This window comes from Berkeleyomyces rouxiae (assembly GCF_048999995.1).
Source record: "Berkeleyomyces rouxiae strain 22BRR77 chromosome Unknown BrBRR77_ptg000003l, whole genome shotgun sequence".
Classification (NCBI taxonomy): Eukaryota; Fungi; Ascomycota; class Sordariomycetes; order Microascales; family Ceratocystidaceae; genus Berkeleyomyces; species Berkeleyomyces rouxiae.
In genome coordinates, this window is record NW_027396493.1 from 763,027 (window position 1) to 782,950 (window position 19,924).

Genomic DNA, 19,924 nt, shown 5'->3' on the forward strand with positions numbered 1-19,924 from the left:
TGGCTAGCCCTGACGCTGCTGATGAGGGTCTCTTGAGAATCAGCACTTGTTCTCTTGATAATGCTATCGATTATGGTAACTCTCCCCCTCTGGTTATTCCTGTGACAGTGAATAATTCCATTGAGGCCTACGCTATGGTGGATTCGGGATCAACAACTTGTTTTGTGGATTCTGAATTTATAGCAAGGCATCAGATTCCTACTGTTCTCAAGGCCAGAGCCGAGTCGCTCCATGTTGTTGATGGTAGTGAAACTGCTGCGGGTAAAGTGACCCACCAAGTTCCTTTGTCCCTCTCTTTTCCTAATTATTCAGAAACTTTGGTTTTTCAAATCACGAAGCTTGGGGGCTACCACATCATCCTGGGGAAATGCTGGCTCGACGCCCATAACCCGGAAATTTCTTGGCCTTCCAATACGCTCAAGATATCGGTTACTTCTACCGCCGATGGCAATGCTGTGGCAGCTTCTGATTCTTCTTCTTCTTCTTCTTCTGTTTCGACTGCTTCTACTGATTCTGGCGCTTCGTTTGATTTTTCTTATACAAAAAACGACAAAAATATTGCTTCTACCGCTGGCAGTCAGATTGAGGGATCTGCTCCTGCTTCAGCCACTTCACCCCTTCCTTCTTTTATTGCACAATCGTCAGCTGTGTCTTGTTCCTGTGTGACGGTGTCGTCTCAGGCTTTGCATCGCTTTGCCAAAGCTGAGAAACTACAGATTTATCGTGTCACCGCTCAGGAAGTCCTGGATTATCTCAATCAGGAGGACCTAACTCCGGAACAAGAGCATGCACGGCTCCTTGAACGCATCCCGAAGAAATACCATGACCTACTTCCTCTGTTCTCTCGAGAAGGTGCTGATCAACTACCACCTCACCGGGACATTGATCATGCGATTAACTTCGTTCCCGATGCGAAATACCCCAAGGCCCCGCTGTACGATATGACTCCACTCGAGTTGCAGGCTGTCAAAAAATATCTAGATGGCATGCTTGCTAAAGGCTTTATTTCCTCTTCCTCTTCGCCGCTGGCTTCCCCGATTCTTTTTGCTAGGAAGCCAGGCAGTTTACGATTCTGTGTTGATTTCCGAGCCGTCAATGATATCACCATCAAAGACGTAACTCCTCTGCCTCGGATCAATGAATCACTGCGCACGGCGGCTACGGGAAACATTTTTACAAAGCTGGATCTGAGAGCTGCGTACCACTTGATTCGCATCAAGAAAGGTGATGAATACAAGACAGCTTTCAGAACTCGATATGGCATTTTTGAGTACAATGTGATGCCGTTTGGGCTCACCAATGCTCCTGCCACGTGTCAGAAATATGTCAGCGAGGTCTTGTCGGAGTATTTGGACATATTCTGTGTCTGTTACTTGGATGATATCCTGGTGTTCTCTCTGAACCAAGAGGAACATGATGTTCATGTGCGCAAAGTCCTGCTAAAATTAGCGCAGGCCAGTCTGTTTGTCAAGGGTGAAAAATGCGAATTCGACAAGACTGAAACTACCTTTGTTGGCTTTGTTATTTCAGCCGATGCTCTGAAGATGGACCCCGCTAAAGTTGCGGCTGTCCGTGAGTGGGAGGCTCCCCGAACTGTTAAGGGAGTCCAGTCCTTTTTGGGTTTTGCCAATTTCTATAGGAGGTTCATCCGTGACTTCTCTAGAATCTGCACACCTCTCTTCGAGTTGACTAAAAAGACGCAATCTTTTGTCTGGTCCTCTGAATGTGAGGCAGCATTTCACACCCTGAAGGACCTTTTCTGCTCTGAACCTATCCTCAAGCACTTTGATTACCTGTTGGACACTGTTATTGAAACAGACGCGTCTGACCGTGTAATATCTGCCGTCATGTCTCAATACCACCCGACTGACAAGGGGCTTCTACTACACCCCGTGGCCTATTTCTCTCAAAAAATGAATCCTGCCCAGTGTAACTACGGCGTAGGTGACAAGGAGTTGTTAGCCATTGTGGAGTCTCTAAAGTCGTGGCGATTCATGGTTGAAAGTCTGGAAAAACCTGTTCTGGTATTGACGGACCATCGGAATTTAGCCGTTCTTAAGCAAATTCCGGCCATGAACAGACGGCAAGCGAGGTGGGCTATGGAACTGAGCGAGTACCGTTATGTCATCACTTATAGGCCTGGCTCCTTGAATTCTAGAGCTGATGCCCTGACCAGACGCTACGAAGACCTCGTTTCTTCTTCTTCTGAGGAGGATAAAGAGCTGTGTGCTCCTATTATTCCCCCTGAAAATTTTATTGGTACCATGTCTTTGGTAGACGAGGTAAAAATCGCGCTATCCACGGACAAGTGGGCTCTTGATGTTATTTCTGCTCTTCGAGGCCAGTCGACCAAACCTCCAGATGTGGACCTCAGTGTCTGCAGGCTTGACAATGACGGTCTTTTGTTTGTCAACGACCTTCTATATTTGCCGAACGAGGATCTACGAGTTCGTGCATTGAAGAATTGTCATGATATTATGCCTAGCGGACACCCTGGACAAAAGAACACTTTTGAACTTCTTGTTCGGGAATACTGGTGGCCCGGGATGCGTCGTGATGTCATCCGGTACATCCGAAATTGTGAGGTCTGCCAACGGATCAAGTCCGCGCGACATAGTCCCTACGGTCTACTGAAACCTCTGACCATTCCGCAAGCTCGGTGGACATCTGTGTCCCTTGATTTTATCACCGGCTTGCCGGTCTCCAATTCTTTTGACATGATTCTCGTTGTCGTCGATAGGCTTAGCAAAATGGCTCACTTGATACCTTGCGATTCCTCGCTGGATGCTGCAGGTTTTGCTAAGCTCTATTTGTCAGCAGTGTATAGGCTCCACGGTCTGCCATTGGACATTGTGTCCGACAGGGGTAGTCTGTTTACGTCGGCTTTTTCCAAGGCTTTAGCCAAACTGTTGGGCATAAAGCAAAATCTGAGTACTGCGTTCCACCCTCAGACCGATGGTCAGACTGAGCGTGTGAACTCTATTTTGGAGCAATACCTGCGGGGTTACACCAACTATAGACAGGACAATTGGGCTGATCTTTTGCCCTTGGCGGAGTTCTCTTACAATGACTCCGAGTCCAGTTCTACTATGCTGACGCCCTTCTTTGCGAACCACGGGTTTCACCCCAGAAGTGGGCGTGAGTCGCTCCCAGTCTCTGTGGAAAAAGGCCCGTTGCGGAACTTTGTTAAAGAGCTTGACAACATTTGTCAGTTTTTAAAGACTGAAATTACGTGGAGCCGTGAGCGGATGACCGAGTACGCGAATCGACACAAATCTTCCGCCCCTCTCCTTCGAGAAGGGGACTTAGTGTGGCTTTTGAGTAGAAATATTCGAACTACTCGTCCTTCAAAGAAGTTGGACTTCAAGAAGCTTGGCCCATTTAAGATTCTACGGAAGGTGTCTTCGCATGCCTACGAGTTGGCACTCCCTGCCACTATGAAGGTTCATCCCGTCTTCCACGTTTGTCTGCTGGAACCATGTGCGTCGGATCCTCTTCCTGGCCAGAAAAACCCTCCTCCTCCTCCCGTCATAGTAGATGGCGAGGAAGAATTTGTGGTCAAGGAAATTATAGGCGTGTCTTCGCGTGGCCCTCTGCAATATCAAGTAGTTTGGGAGGGCTATGAACATGATGGACCCTCCTGGGAACCTCTGGACCATTTAGCCAATGCACCTGAGAAGGTTGCAGAATTCTACAAGAGGATGCCTAACGCCAGACGATCTTAGTACTGCTGTGGAAATCAGTCATAAAAAGGGGGGCTACTGTCATGAATAGCTATCCTGACACTGCTCATGCTAAGGGTTATGCATGAGACCTACCCCACTCTTCTTTTCCACAACGCCGAAGGTCGGCGACCTATGAAGATGCGCTTATGGCACAGGTTGGTCTGTGTAGATCGTGAGTTGATCAACGGATATGAGGTTGTCGTGGGATGTGCTGAGCACGGGTGCTCTGATAGACGTTGTTCTGCTGCTGCGGAGTTTTCTTGTTGCAATTGCCATTGCGTGCTTAGGTGGGGGTTGTTATCTGGTTCGATTGTTACGAACCTGTTACGTCTTGTTTACACGAGACTTATCTTTTGTTCGTAGTTAGATGTTGATTGTTTCTAGCTTGGGAAGACAGAGTTTTGTCAGGAGCGCCGACAACATAAATATCGTCGTCTCCTGCCCTGAGTTGATCAGGTTTACTCTTGTTCTCCAAGCTTAACAATCACATGCACTTGCTTACCTTCTTCTTCTTCTTTATACCATTCTGTTCTTGCTTTCTTTGCAGTTCAACCTTTCTTCTTCTTTGAAGTGTGTGATTGTTCCTCCTCCTTCCTCTTTGTGCCGCTCTATTCTCAGAATAGCCATCTAAGTTGTGTGTTGCCTCTTCATCTCAACCGACCATACGTCTTAGCACTCTGTCTAACTGACGTCTTCCTCCACAGGCCCGACTGTCCACCTCAGGAACCTATCATTGTCCCGAGTCGTTGGCTGTACCCGGAACCCTAATCCTTTCTTCGGGCCCTATCCGTAATACCCACGGCTACCATGTGGACACGATCGAGCAAGTCCAACCGGAAGAGTCGCCGAAGACACTGGAACAGCAAGACGCCGAGAGATTCGTTGAGAGATTCCGTGAAGGCTGGGAGTTGGCACAAGCCGCCATGGCGTCACGACAGCAAGAAATGGAGAATCAGGCCAACAAGTCACGCAGCAGCCAAGAGCGTTTCGAAGTAGGCGACCTAGTGTGGCTCAAGCTAAAGAACATTTCGACACCCCAGATTTCCAAGAAAATGTCGTGGGTCAACGCCAAATACCGAGTGACGAAAGTCGTATCTCCCCACGTTGTCGAGCTTGATGTGCCTACGAATATCTACCCGAAGTTCCATGTCGACCTGATCAAGAGAGCAGCCGGGAATCCACTCCCCTCCCAAAAGACCGACGACACGCAACCCCCCGCGCTCGAAGAGAACGAATATGGAGAGCCTGAATACTTGGTCGAGCGAATCTTGAGAAGCCGCCGGAGACGCGTAGGAAGAGGCTACCGCAGAGAGGTACTTGTCAAATGGGCAGGGTATGCAGAGCCAGACTGGAGACCGCGAGCCGACTTTGAGGAGACGGAAGCACTGGAGACTTTCGAAGCCGAGTTTGGAGATGAGGATGACGTTGGAGAGCCACAGACTGGCGCTATGACAGGCCCCCGCACACGGATGAGAGGAGGGGGGTAATGTTACGGGTCGTGGACCCGACGTTGGATCATCTTTGGGCTGATCCATGTTGACCCACTTTTTGTGTGATTTGAAGTTGGGTCCACTTTCGGGTTAGGGTTTGTGGACCCACTTTTAGTCGACCAGGGTGCGACCCACTTTTTGTGTCACAGGGGTCGGGACCCACTTTTATGTGCACGGGTGTTGCTCCACTTTTATTGTACAGGGGTCATAGGGCTGGTTGCCCTGGTGGGGCGCACACAACTGGATTGTCGAACGCCTATAAAGCAGAGCCAGTTCCCCCATCTTTAGTTTGGATTTTCTTCTTCCTTTTCTTTCTTTTCTTCCCTATGTTAAAGATAATAAACAGCATTGGACCTAACTATGAGTTTTCTCCGTACTTAGACAACCCGTCACATATTATCTTTAACATCACATTTTTTTTATCTTAGAAGCTTGTGAGGAAGCTTCACTACCCCTTGTTATCTTAGAAGCTTGTTAGGAAGCTTCATGACCCCTTGTTGTCTTAGAAGCTTGTGAGGAAGCTTCATTACCCCTTATGTTCTCTTAGAAGCCTGTGAGGAAGCTTCCCGTCCCCCCACCACACGAAGTCCGCCGACCTTGCATAAGTGTCAAGGTTCTTAAGCGAAGAATACCACGTTCCGCACGTGACGAAAGAAGCTAAGACTCGCATTCAGGCCGTGAGATAGCATACTTTAACGATGAACGACAAAACAGAAGATGTTCTGTCCGGGCTACCCCGCGACTCCCAACAGGAGCAGCCCACCAATACCCCAGGATTAGAAGTATTTACGCCTCAGCAACTCGCAATAGTCCAGATGATACTACAGAACCACGCGAAACTACAAGCCCCGGCTCCTCCCGCGCCTGCACTTGCCCTACCACCTTCACAACCGATGATTAACCACCGCTACAACGCACCGTGGCCAGAGTGGGATGGAAAGCTTTTGTCCTTCCCCAGATATTTTAAACAGTTGAAGGTCCGCGCGCAAATCGCAGCTCACGTCATCGGGTCTTCCCAAGCAATTTGTCTCAGCATTTTCATGAGTATTCACGCTGAGCAACAAGCGAGAGTAGAACAATGGTTCACCGATGGCGCCATACACAATTGGGATTGGAAGAGTTTTCTTCAGCACATCAACGACCAGTTTGAAGACAAGGACGCGATCCAGAAGGCAGGCCAGAAGCTCTGCGCTATACAGATGGGAAGTCACCAGAGTTTTGTGTCTTTCCTACAAGATTTCGAGCACCAAGTTGGCTTATGTGGAGGTTTGGACTGGCCCGACCGCGTTAAGATTTTACACCTGAACTCCGCCATAAACTCGACACTTCAGGTATACCTCACAGTCAAAAACCTCCCCAACGACGACTACCCAAGATGGGTTGAGAAAGTAAAGAGAGTAGCGGGACGAGTGGAAGCGCTACCAGGATATAGTTCCAAGGACCCGTCGAAGACTTTGACGTGGTACAGCCAGACGAAAGCAGAAACAATGTCCGCCAAAGTTGTAACCCCGAGCGTCGTGGACCAGCAACCGCACCCCGACAATGATGAAGAACACGTGACAATGAGTGTCAACGCCTTCCACACGCCGCTCCCGAGCAATGAATGCCAACGCACCCGTCCCGTCAAACCCCGTGCACCTTGGAGATCTGCAGATGAAAAAGAGAAAGCAAAGTCTGGCAACGCCTGTTTCCGTTGCCTTGCCACGGGCCACCGGTCTCTTGACTGCCCGAAGTTTGCCCCGAGTCGTCGACCAGCGAGAATGAACCATGCAATGATTCCAGAAGTTTCAGAGCCGATGGACGAGATTATCGAGAGTGTTCCACACGATGCGGACACAAGAGTAGACCCAGACGAATTTCGGCCCCTGAGTTTAAAGAAGAGAAGACGCAAGAAGAGAACCGGCACCAACATCGTCCATGCTGATGCAGTCAACCACATGCATTCCACACCGTTTTTGATCGAGACTTTCGTCAACAACTTCTTTTATTGTGACGCACTGCTCGACACTGGATGCTTGGTAACATCAGCATTTGACGAAGGTTTAGTCAAGCGACGGGGTCTCCAGCGTATCCCCGTGAAGAGAAGAGAGCTACTACTTGCAGAAAACGACACGAAGAAGAGATGGATTTCAGAAATTGCAGTGTGCGACATTGATATCGACGGTCGCAAAGAGAGAGTCTACGGTTACGTGATACCGAATTTAGCCTACGACATGATCCTGGGAAAGCCCTGGATGGAGAAGAACGACGTCGTGTACTCCGCGAAAGAGCGAATGATTACCTTCAAGGATCAAGGAGACCGACTTATTGTCCGAGAGAAAGGCTGGCGTGAAGCGCACGCTGGCGCCCCCAAAGCAAGCATGGTGATGGCAGCAGTTTTTGCCGCAGAGATTCGACGAGGAAGGAAGAGCAAACAGAAGCTACAAGTGTTTTCGGCCTCCATTCAAGACATCAACAAGGCCCTCGAAGTGAAAGCCCGCCTCACAAGAGAACAGATTTCCGAGAGACTCCCGCAGGAACTCAAGCATTTAGCACCGATTTTCCTAGACGATGGCGAAGGAGATTTACCGCCCAACCGACCAGGCATCGACCACGCTATAAAGATGAAGAAAGACGAACAAGGACGAGACAAAGAGGTCCCATGGGGCCCCCTGTACAACATGTCGAGAGATGAATTATTGGTTCTGCGCAAGACGCTCGCAGACCACTTAGACAAGGGATGGATTCGCGCTAGCAGCTCCCCCGGAGGCGCCCCTGTCCTGTTTGTTCGGAAACCCGGAGGCGGTCTGCGATTCTGCGTGGACTATCGAGCACTGAACGACATAACCGAGAAAGATCGTTACCCGCTGCCGCTAATCAGTGAAACTCTGAGAGCGCTAGCCAAGGCACGCTATTTTACCAAGGTCGATGTCCGCGCCGCGTTTCACAAGATACGAATCACAGAAGGCGACGAATGGAAAACCGCTTTCCGGACCAGGTTCGGCCTTTACGAGTGGCTAGTTACGCCCTTTGGACTATCCGGAGCACCCGCCACGTTTCAACGATACATCAACAGCACGCTCCGTGTGACGGGTTTCACTAAGTATGAGAAAATCTCATAGTTATGACCAAATGCTGTTTATTATCTTTAACATAGGGAAGAAAAGAAAGAAAAGGTGTTAGGGTCTGGGAGACCCGGGTCAAGGCTTTGCCTGATTGCCCGAGTTGAAGCCGATGTGGCTTGAGCAACGGTGGTTCGAGTGTCGGTGGTCCGAGTCCGCAAAGGCCCGACTACTGACGGTCCGAATACAAGTGGCCCAACCGGCCTTGATCCGAACGCCCGATGACTCACCACGTTTGGGTCAATCAGGTAGGCCTCAGTTGTTCTACCCAGGCAGTATAAAGAGCTGCTGCTCTCTCCTAGTTTTAGTTAGTTCTTTCTTCTTCTCTCCATCGCAATATATCTGTTTCTGCCCTTCTACGTCCTTTTACGACTTGGCCCCTTACATCATATTGCGATCTTCTTTTTCGCTACAGCCCTACAGTTCTACAGTTCTACAGTTCTTTACAGCCACAGGTACAGATACAGCTTTTACAGATTGCATTGCCCCTACAGTTCTCAACAGTCTTATCGTTTATTTTCCCCAAACCCGTTATCAATCTTCATCACACATTATTTTTTACTGTTACACAAACTCTCAACATGAGTGGCCGCACCACCGACGACATGCGGGCCGCTTACGCAAGCTCCCCTGTCCCCAGTGTCGACAGCACTGAGGACAAATATGCTCAACGGTTCGCCAAGCTGGAGAGCAAGTTTGCCAAGATGCTGGCTATGCTGGAGAACCAGAGCGAAGCCGCCCAGCAGGCAGCCGCCCAAACCCAAGCCTCCCAAGCAGCGCTTGCTACCGCCACCGCTGCTGCTGCCGCCGCCGCCTCAGCGGCTGGTAACGAGAATGGTCGCGCAAAACTGCGCTACAAGATTCCCTCGCTGAGTTCCACCGAGCCCGAGGAATTTGACGCCTGGTTCGACCAGGTCCTGGAAATATGGCACTGCGAGCGTGGCCATGTGGCCGACCGAGACTTCATCGTCTCGATCTATGCCCAGGCCGAGGGTTTGGCCCGCAGCCGCATGCGGTCAATCAAGACCCGACTAACAGACGACGGCCCCGTTTCCTGCTGTTACGGGTCGTGGACCCGATGTTGGATCATCTTTGGGCTGATCCATGTTGACCCACTTTTTGTGTGATTTGAAGTTGGGTCCACTTTCGGGTTAGGGTTTGTGGACCCACTTTTAGTCGACCAGGGTGCGACCCACTTTTTGTGTCAAGTGGGTCGGGACACACTTTTGTGTACAGGGATGATGCCCCACTTTTATTGTACAGGGGTCATAGGGCTGGTTGCCCTGGTGGGGCCCACACAACTGGATTCCTGAATGCCTATAAAGCAGAGCCAGTTCCCCCATCTTTAGTTTAGATTTTCTTCTTCCTTTTCTTTCTTTTCTTCCCTATGTTAAAGATAATAAACAGCATTGGACCTAACTATGAGTTTTCTCCGTACTTAGACAACCCGTCACATATTATCTTTAACATCACATTTTTTTTATCTTAGAAGCTTGTGAGGAAGCTTCACTACCCCTTGTTATCTTAGAAGCTTGTTAGGAAGCTTCATGACCCCTTGTTGTCTTAGAAGCTTGTGAGGAAGCTTCATTACCCCTTATGTTCTCTTAGAAGCCTGTGAGGAAGCTTCCCGTCCCCCCACCACACGAAGTCCGCCGACCTTGCATAAGTGTCAAGGTTCTTAAGCGAAGAATACCACGTTCCGCACGTGACGAAAGAAGCTAAGACTCGCATTCAGGCCGTGAGATAGCATACTTTAACGATGAACGACAAGTCAGAAGATGTTCTGTCCGGGCTACCCCGCGACTCCCAACAGGAGCAGCCCACCAATACCCCAGGATTAGAGGTATTTACGCCTCAGCAACTCGCAATAGTCCAGATGATACTACAGAACCACGCGAAACTACAAGCCCCGGCTCCTCCCGCGCCTGCACTTGCCCTACCACCTTCACAACCGATGATTAACCACCGCTACAACGCACCGTGGCCAGAGTGGGATGGAAAGCTTTTGTCCTTCCCCAGATATTTTAAACAGTTGAAGGTCCGCGCGCAAATCGCAGCTCACGTCATCGGGTCTTCCCAAGCAATTTGTCTCAGCATTTTCATGAGTATTCACGCTGAGCAACAAGCGAGAGTAGAACAATGGTTCACCGATGGCGCCATACACAATTGGGATTGGAAGAGTTTTCTTCAGCACATCAACGACCAGTTTGAAGACAAGGACGCGATCCAGAAGGCAGGCCAGAAGCTCTGCGCTATACAGATGGGAAGTCACCAGAGTTTTGTGTCTTTCCTACAAGATTTCGAGCACCAAGTTGGCTTATGTGGAGGTTTGGACTGGCCCGACCGCGTTAAGATTTTACACCTGAACTCCGCCATAAACTCGACACTTCAGGTATACCTCACAGTCAAAAACCTCCCCAACGACGACTACCCAAGATGGGTTGAGAAAGTAAAGAGAGTAGCGGGACGAGTGGAAGCGCTACCAGGATATAGTTCCAAGGACCCGTCGAAGACTTTGACGTGGTACAGCCAGACGAAAGCAGAAACAATGTCCGCCAAAGTTGTAACCCCGAGCGTCGTGGACCAGCAACCGCACCCCGACAATGATGAAGAACACGTGACAATGAGTGTCAACGCCTTCCACACGCCGCTCCCGAGCAATGAATGCCAACGCACCCGTCCCGTCAAACCCCGTGCACCTTGGAGATCTGCAGATGAAAAAGAGAAAGCAAAGTCTGGCAACGCCTGTTTCCGTTGCCTTGCCACGGGCCACCGGTCTCTTGACTGCCCGAAGTTTGCCCCGAGTCGTCGACCAGCGAGAATGAACCATGCAATGATTCCAGAAGTTTCAGAGCCGATGGACGAGATTATCGAGAGTGTTCCACACGATGCGGACACAAGAGTAGACCCAGACGAATTTCGGCCCCTGAGTTTAAAGAAGAGAAGACGCAAGAAGAGAACCGGCACCAACATCGTCCATGCTGATGCAGTCAACCACATGCATTCCACACCGTTTTTGATCGAGACTTTCGTCAACAACTTCTTTTATTGTGACGCACTGCTCGACACTGGATGCTTGGTAACATCAGCATTTGACGAAGGTTTAGTCAAGCGACGGGGTCTCCAGCGTATCCCCGTGAAGAGAAGAGAGCTACTACTTGCAGAAAACGACACGAAGAAGAGATGGATTTCAGAAATTGCAGTGTGCGACATTGATATCGACGGTCGCAAAGAGAGAGTCTACGGTTACGTGATACCGAATTTAGCCTACGACATGATCCTGGGAAAGCCCTGGATGGAGAAGAACGACGTCGTGTACTCCGCGAAAGAGCGAATGATTACCTTCAAGGATCAAGGAGACCGACTTATTGTCCGAGAGAAAGGCTGGCGTGAAGCGCACGCTGGCGCCCCCAAAGCAAGCATGGTGATGGCAGCAGTTTTTGCCGCAGAGATTCGACGAGGAAGGAAGAGCAAACAGAAGCTACAAGTGTTTTCGGCCTCCATTCAAGACATCAACAAGGCCCTCGAAGTGAAAGCCCGCCTCACAAGAGAACAGATTTCCGAGAGACTCCCGCAGGAACTCAAGCATTTAGCACCGATCTTCCTAGACGATGGCGAAGGAGATTTACCGCCCAACCGACCAGGCATCGACCACGCTATAAAGATGAAGAAAGACGAACAAGGACGAGACAAAGAGGTCCCATGGGGCCCCCTGTACAACATGTCGAGAGATGAATTATTGGTTCTGCGCAAGACGCTCGCAGACCACTTAGACAAGGGATGGATTCGCGCTAGCAGCTCCCCCGGAGGCGCCCCTGTCCTGTTTGTTCGGAAACCCGGAGGCGGTCTGCGATTCTGCGTGGACTATCGAGCACTGAACGACATAACCGAGAAAGATCGTTACCCGCTGCCGCTAATCAGTGAAACTCTGAGAGCGCTAGCCAAGGCACGCTATTTTACCAAGGTCGATGTCCGCGCCGCGTTTCACAAGATACGAATCACAGAAGGCGACGAATGGAAAACCGCTTTCCGGACCAGGTTCGGCCTATACGAGTGGCTAGTTACGCCCTTTGGACTATCCGGAGCACCCGCCACGTTTCAACGATACATCAACAGCACGCTCCGCGACTATTTGGACGACTTTTGTTCCGCGTACCTTGACGATGTACTAATTTACACCGACGGAAGTCACAAGGACCACATGAGAAAAGTGAACCTTGTGTTGGAGAGATTGGGCGATGCTGGTCTACGTTTAGACCTGAACAAGTGCGAGTTTGCAGTGACCGAGACGAAGTACCTGGGCTTTATCATCCAGGCCGGAGAGGGGATAAAAGTTGATCCCGCTAAAGTGGCTGCAATCCGCGAGTGGCAGCCTCCGACGAATGTGAAAAGCGTCCGCAGTTTTCTTGGCTTTGCGAATTTTTACCGCCAATTTATCCCGTTATTCAGCGAAGTTGCAGCGCCGCTAGTTCGACTTACGAAGAAAGAAGAGCCGTGGAAGTGGAGCAAGACAGAAAATCAAGCCTTTGAGAAGCTGAAGAACGACTTCATGAGAGCCCCCGTGCTAGCAATGTGGGATGAAGAACGGCCTACAATAGTAGAGTGCGACTGCTCAGGATGGGCACTGGGAGGTACGCTGTCGCAGGTCGACGAGACTGGAAGCCTCCGCCCCGTTGCATTTTTCTCAAAGAAGCTGAGCCCCGCCGAAGTCAACTACGAGATCCATGATAAAGAGTTGTTGGCTGTCATAAAGTGTCTTGAAGAATGGAGAGGCGAACTAAAGAGTCTTGGAGCCCCGTTTAAGATTCTTACCGACCACAGGAATCTTCAATATTTCATGACAACGCGCAAGCTATCGGAGAGACAGGTTCGGTGGTCACAGACACTTTCAGAGTATGATTTCCAACTGGAGTTTCGAGCAGGAGTCAAGAACGGAAAGCCCGATGCGTTGAGTCGACGAGAGCAGGACACCCCCCAGGGCGAGGATGATGAGCGACTCAAATCTCGAATCATGAAGCTAGTCAAGGATCACTGGCTTCCCGAAGCAACGACAGTAGCTCTGTCCCCGGCGGAGATCGTTCAGAGAACCGACATTGTCCCCCACGGAGACCAGATATTTTCGCAGCAAGATTTACAGCGCCTGTGGGACGAAGCAAAGACGAAGGACAGCGATTTCCACGAAATGTACAAGGCTCTAGCGACCGCAGAGAGAAGTTTTCCCCCGACACTGACCAAGAAGGTGGCTATATCCATAGCCGAATGTGAATTCGACAACCGAGGCGCCCTTGTATATCGACAGAAGCTTTTTATACCAGACTGGGAGCCCCTACGGACAGCGTTGATTCAGAGTACACATGATTCACACGTTACTGGCCACCCGGGACGAGACGGCACGCTTGCCATTCTATCACGCGACTTCTTCTGGCCCGGTATTTCGAGAGATGTACGTCGCTTCTGTGCGAACTGCGACGTGTGCGGAAGATCCAAAGTTTGGCGAGAACGGAAGAAAGGACTACTACGACCACTGCCGATACCGGAAAGACCACATTCAGAGCTGGGAATCGATTTCATGACTGAACTGCCGGCACGGAAGCCCGGCGACCCGAGATACCTGATGGTGATTGTCGACAGATTGACAGGAGCTGTGACCCTTGAAGCGATGACAACAATGACCGCGACACATTGCGCCGAGAGATTCTTGCAATGTCACTGGAAGTATCACGGCTTCCCACACGCCCTCACGTCAGACAGAGGAACCAACTGGACGAGCGAATTTTGGAGCAGCCTATGTCGTTTAACCAGCATCGAGAGAAGACTATCCACGGGATTCCATCCCCAGACAGACGGAGCCACGGAACGGATGAACCAGGAAGTGTTGGCGTACATGAGAGCGTTCGTTACCTATTCCCAGTACGACTGGCCGGAACTGTTGCCTGCCGCAATGTTAGCCATCAACAACCGCAATACGTCCATGGGGGTGAGCCCGTTTTTCCTCACCCACGGCTACCATGTGGACACGATCGAGCAAGTCCAACCGGAAGAGTCGCCGAAGACACTGGAACAGCAAGACGCCGAGAGATTCGTTGAGAGATTCCGTGAAGGCTGGGAGTTGGCACAAGCCGCCATGGCGTCACGACAGCAAGAAATGGAGAATCAGGCCAACAAGTCACGCAGCAGCCAAGAACGTTTCGAAGTAGGCGACCTAGTGTGGCTCAAGCTAAAGAACATTTCGACACCCCAGATTTCCAAGAAAATGTCGTGGGTCAACGCCAAATACCGAGTGACGAAAGTCGTATCTCCCCACGTTGTCGAGCTTGATGTGCCTACGAATATCTACCCGAAGTTCCATGTCGACCTGATCAAGAGAGCAGCCGGGAATCCACTCCCCTCCCAAAAGACCGACGACACGCAACCCCCCGCGCTCGAAGAGAACGAATATGGAGAGCCTGAATACTTGGTCGAGCGAATCTTGAGAAGCCGCCGGAGACGCGTAGGAAGAGGCTACCGCAGAGAGGTACTTGTCAAATGGGCAGGGTATGCAGAGCCAGACTGGAGACCGCGAGCCGACTTTGAGGAGACGGAAGCACTGGAGACTTTCGAAGCCGAGTTTGGAGATGAGGATGACGTTGGAGAGCCACAGACTGGCGCTATGACAGGCCCCCGCACACGGATGAGAGGAGGGGGGTAATGTTACGGGTCGTGGACCCGATGTTGGATCATCTTTGGGCTGATCCATGTTGACCCACTTTTTGTGTGATTTGAAGTTGGGTCCACTTTCGGGTTAGGGTTTGTGGACCCACTTTTAGTCGACCAGGGTGCGACCCACTTTTTGTGTCAAGTGGGTCGGGACACACTTTTGTGTACAGGGATGATGCCCCACTTTTATTGTACAGGGGTCATAGGGCTGGTTGCCCTGGTGGGGCCCACACAACTGGATTCCTGAATGCCTATAAAGCAGAGCCAGTTCCCCCATCTTTAGTTTAGATTTTCTTCTTCCTTTTCTTTCTTTTCTTCCCTATGTTAAAGATAATAAACAGCATTGGACCTAACTATGAGTTTTCTCCGTACTTAGACAACCCGTCACACCTGCGACCGGTTCCTTCAAGAGCTGCAGGGAGCGTTTGAGGACAAAGTTGCCGTAGATAAGGCACAAGACCAGCTCTCGCGGTTAAAGCAGAGAGGCAGAAGGATCGAGGTCCATCTGCAGGAGTTTGAGGACCTGCTGACCCGCGCCAAAGCTCTGGACGCGGCGGACTCACAGAAGATTAGGTGGCTGAAGGACAGCCTCGACACGCCCATTCGGGAATACGTGGCGAACTCGTTCCCTCCCCGGGTCTTCTCGGAGTACTTAGACCGGGTCGTGTTAGCTGCCGAGGAACTGCGGCAGCGTAAGCTCGATGCCGAGTCGACTTCTGGCCGCCGCTCCGGTTATTACCCGTCCGCCCCCGCTGCCCACCGCCATCCCGACGCCATGGACTGGGAACGAACCCGTCGCGTTGCCCCCCAGCCTACTCGTACGCCTGCTGCCCGCCGCACTGCCCGCTGGGCGAGTGAAGAGGAACGAGAGAGACGTCGTCGCGCTGGCCTCTGCATCCGCTGTGGCGCCTCAGGTCACTTTGTACGGGAATGCCCCTACGATGTGCCTCCCAACCGGAACGCGCCTCCTGCCCGTGTCCGCGGTGTACACGTGCCCACGCCGCCGCAGCTAGACGATGACCTGGATGCCGATTTCGGTGTCGTACAGTTGCCCACTGCTCAGTCGGAAAACTGAGACCCTCCGGTGACAGTCGCCCCCGGAGGGGTAAGAACAAGAAGGGAACGTCCCCTTTGCTTGTGAGAGGCTCCTTATCTGTTGACGTTGTAATCAACGGCTCTCATAACTCAGTAGCTTTAGTCGATACCGGAAATACAGTCTCCTTGATCATATCCCAGGCCCTCGTGAAACGATTGAAACTACCTTGTTCTGCGCTGCAAACTTCCCTTTCCCTAAAACCTTTTAATGACCAACCTTCTTCTGTGGCCACTCAGGCTGCCCGCTTCGAGCTGGATCTCGGCGGCCTCCGGGAAGAAGTCCTTGCCCTTGTCGTACCCGACATTTATGATGACGAACTTCTTATTGGATACCCGTGGCTGAGCCACCACAACGCCCTAATAGACTGCAACCGGCACCGTTTGGTGCTCCCCCACTTCTCCGTCCCTCGCTCTGTTTCGACCATTCGGAACTTGGACACCCCTACGGAATTGAAAGCTGCACGTGTCAGCAAGATCTTGCACCAGGACTTGAAGGTCTTTGCTGCGAGCATACAGGATATCAACAAAGCATTGGAAAAGTTGGCCCGAGAGAACGAGCCTGTTACAGATGACTGGAAGGAAAAGGTTCCCAGTTGGATAGACCCACAGAATGTTGTTGCTTTTGACCCAGAAGCACTCTACACGCGCCGCCTCCCGCCGCTGCGTCCCGGGATGAACCACGAGATTCATCTAACTGTCCCTGACTCGGAAGCTCCCTGGGGACCACTGTACAGCCTTTCTCATGATGAGTTGATAGTACTGCGCCAAACGTTATTGAACCTACTGAACAAGAAGTTCATTCGAATGAGTAGTTCCACTGCTGCTGCCCCCATCCTGTTCGTCAAGAAACCTGGCGGTGGACTTAGATTCTGCGTGGACTACCGTCTGTTGAACAAGCTGATGAAGAAGGATAGATACCCGTTACCCAACTTCAAGGAAACACTACGCCAAATCAGCCGTTCAAAGTGGTTCACTAAGCTTGACGTCGTTGCAGCGTTCCATAATATTCGTATCGAGCCAGGCCACGAATGGAAGACCGCTTTCCGTACGCGCCTGGGCTCCTTTGAATGGAACGTGATGCCGTTTGGTTTGTCCAATGCTCCTGCCCAATTCCAACGCTTCCTGAATTCCGTATTGCAAGAGTACCTCGAACTGTTTTGTTCTGCTTACGTTGATGACATTCTAGTGTACACCGATGGCTCCCTCGACGAGCACAAGGAACAAGTTAACCACGTCCTAGCCAAGCTCGTGAAGGCCGGACTGACGGTTGACATCGACAAGTGCGAGTTCGGTGTACAAGAAGTCAAGTACCTGGGCTACATCATCAAGCCTGGAAAAGCAACAATGGATCCTGCCAAGGTGCAAGCAGTGAAAGACTGGCCCGTACCCAGTTCCAAGAAAGAGCTCCGTGGCTTCCTAGGATTTGCCAATTTTTACCGCCCGTTCATCAAGAACTTTGCCGAAGTAGCCGTCCCTCTCACTTCACTGACTGGTCACCTAGTTCCCTTCGTCTGGTCTCCAGAATGCCAAGCTGCCTTCTCGTCACTCAAAGATCTCTTCTGTGCTTCGCCCGTCTTGCGCCTCTTCGACCACTCTCTGCCAACAACTGTCGAAGCTGACTCTTCAGGCTACAGCACTGGAGCTGTCCTATTGCAGCAGCATCCAGATGGCCTGTTTCCATGTGCCTACATCAGCCAGAAGCTGTCTCCTGCCGAGTCCAACTATGAGATCCATGACAAAGAAATGTTGGCAATTGTCCGAGCCCTGAAAGAGTGGAGAGGAGAGTTACGTGGCGCCCAGGGACCCATCCGAGTGTTAACAGACCACAAGAACTTGTTGCATTTTACCTCTGCGCAACAGTTAACAGAGAGGCAAGCTCGTTGGGCTAACCTGCTAAGCGAGTTTGACCTAACACTGGAACACCGTCCCGGGAAACTGTCCCCACTGCCCGATGCTCTCTCCCGTCTTCACATGCCTTCAGGTCCCGATGATCCCCGCCTACAAGCTCGCAACCAACAGCTCCTCCAGTGTTTGCCCGACGGTGCCCTGAAAGTCAGATCTGCTCGCGTTACACTGCCATCCCCGTTCCGTAAGGAAGCCCTCAGTACACTGTGGGAACAAGCATTGTCAGCCGACTCTGACTATGCGGCAGCATGCGCAGTGGTTGCCTCTCAGGCGCCCAAATGGCCAGACAGCTTGAAGACTAATTGGCGAGTGTCACTGTCCGAATGCTCATTGGACTCCGAAGGTCGACTGCGATACAGATCAAGATTGTGGGTACCCCAGTGGGAACCTCTGAGGACAGCCTTGCTACAAGAGATTCACGATTCCGTGACACTAGTCCACCCCGGCCAAAGAATCATGTGTCAGGAAGTTTCCAAGACTTACTTCTGGCCGCACTACACAGCGGATGTCAAACGGTTCTGCCGCAACTGCGAAATCTGCGGTAGCACGAACGTCATGCGCCAGCTCAAGCAAGGTCTCCTGAAGCCCCTTCCGGTACCTGACCGCATCTGGCGTGACATTGGCATAGATCTGATTGGCCCTCTCCCGCCGTGCAAGAAGGAAGGAAAAGTCTACAAGCACGTCATGACGGTGGTGGACCATCTGTCCAAGGGTGTCATCCTTATAGCCTGCCGCAGCCTGGATATCGAGTATCTTGCCAGCCGTTTCTTGGAAGTCTACTACCCTCGCCATGGTCTTCCTAACAGCATTGCTTCTGACCGCCAATTTGCCAACATGTTCTGGAAACGACTCTGTACCACCCTGAAGATCGATCGTCGTCTGTCCACCGCTTACCACCCACAGACCAACGGGGCCACTGAGAGGACAAATGCTGAGGTGAAGACAAAGATGGCCAAACTCCTACACGACCGCTCAGACTGGCTAGACTGCCTGCCAATTGTGGAGTTTGCCCTGAACGCAGCCCCAGCGGCTTCAACAGAGACGTCCCCGTTCACGTTGTCCCACGGCTATAGTCCTGACTTGGTTGAGCTGCAGCCCGACGCCATTGCCCCCCTAGCAGCCCCCGTTGCAGCCAACACGAGTCCCATAGCTCAAGCAACAAGAATCCTGAAGAGCTTGGCAGACCACACGGATTGGGCCAAAGCCTCTCTCAGCGCCGCCAAGTCTGCTATGGAGGAACAGTCGAACAGACACAGACAACCACATCGACGTTTCCAGCCCGGCGACTGGGTTTGGTTGGCAAAAAGCTCCCATACTGTGCAGCAAGAAGGCCCAGGCAAGCGACTCCGGCCAAGATACCAGAAGCTCCAGGTCTTAGAGGCTGTAGGCTCCCACAGCTACCGTCTTGACCTGAAGGGTGCCAGAGGACACGACGTGTTTCATGCCGACAGATTGAAATACCACCCGAACGACCCTTGGCCCTCACAAGACCCGCACGTATCGAGCCCCGGACCAGTCGAGATCGATGGCTTTGAGGAATACGAAGTCGAGAAGATCCTGGAACACCGGCCAGCCACGAGAGACGAACCAGCCCAGTACTTGGTGAAATGGGTTGGTTGGCGAGATCCCACTTGGGAACCTACAGAGGCGCTGGAAGAAACGGCTGCTTTAGAAGAATTCTTGCGAGCGCAGGAGACTGCCGACGTTGAGGTGTGAGTGCCGTGGCGAGAGGACTGCTTGAGTCCGAAGTTTGATTTTTTTTTTTTTTTTTTTTATTTATTACTCGCATGGAACCTGATAGGGTTATGGCGAGGTGCAGTAAATCTACACATAGCAAGGTACAATAAAACAACATCCAAACTCTAGCAAAAATCAACGACAAAGGAAATACGTCGTGTTCGACACAGTAATT

The 19,924-nt window shown here is 51.4% G+C and overlaps 4 protein-coding genes across 4 annotated transcripts; all 4 read left to right on the forward strand.

The window, feature by feature from the left end:
• Positions 1-134: 134 nt before the first annotated feature.
• On the forward strand, positions 135-5,212 carry BROUX77_003388 (uncharacterized protein; the record flags this gene model as incomplete). Its single annotated transcript, XM_073748034.1, has 2 exons — positions 135-3,605; positions 4,430-5,212. 2 exons carry the CDS (start codon positions 135-137, stop codon positions 5,210-5,212), a joined length of 4,254 nt encoding a protein of 1,417 aa, XP_073605813.1.
• A 701-nt stretch (positions 5,213-5,913) lies between these two features.
• On the forward strand, positions 5,914-8,316 carry BROUX77_003389 (uncharacterized protein; the record flags this gene model as incomplete). The annotated part of the gene is made up of 1 exon (XM_073748035.1): positions 5,914-8,316. The coding sequence occupies one exon, from the start codon at positions 5,914-5,916 to the stop codon at positions 8,314-8,316; it is 2,403 nt and encodes an 800-aa protein (XP_073605814.1).
• A 221-nt stretch (positions 8,317-8,537) lies between these two features.
• On the forward strand, positions 8,538-9,443 carry BROUX77_003390 (uncharacterized protein; the record flags this gene model as incomplete). The annotated part of the gene is made up of 2 exons (XM_073748036.1): positions 8,538-8,564; positions 8,811-9,443. The coding sequence occupies 2 exons, from the start codon at positions 8,538-8,540 to the stop codon at positions 9,441-9,443; spliced, it is 660 nt and encodes a 219-aa protein (XP_073605815.1).
• Positions 9,444-10,075: 632 nt separating this feature from the next.
• BROUX77_003391 (uncharacterized protein) lies at positions 10,076-19,728 on the forward strand (the record flags this gene model as incomplete). Its single annotated transcript, XM_073748037.1, has 3 exons — positions 10,076-14,830; positions 15,389-16,051; positions 16,345-19,728. 3 exons carry the CDS (start codon positions 10,076-10,078, stop codon positions 19,726-19,728), a joined length of 8,802 nt encoding a protein of 2,933 aa, XP_073605816.1.
• Between the last annotated feature and the right edge of the window lie 196 nt (positions 19,729-19,924).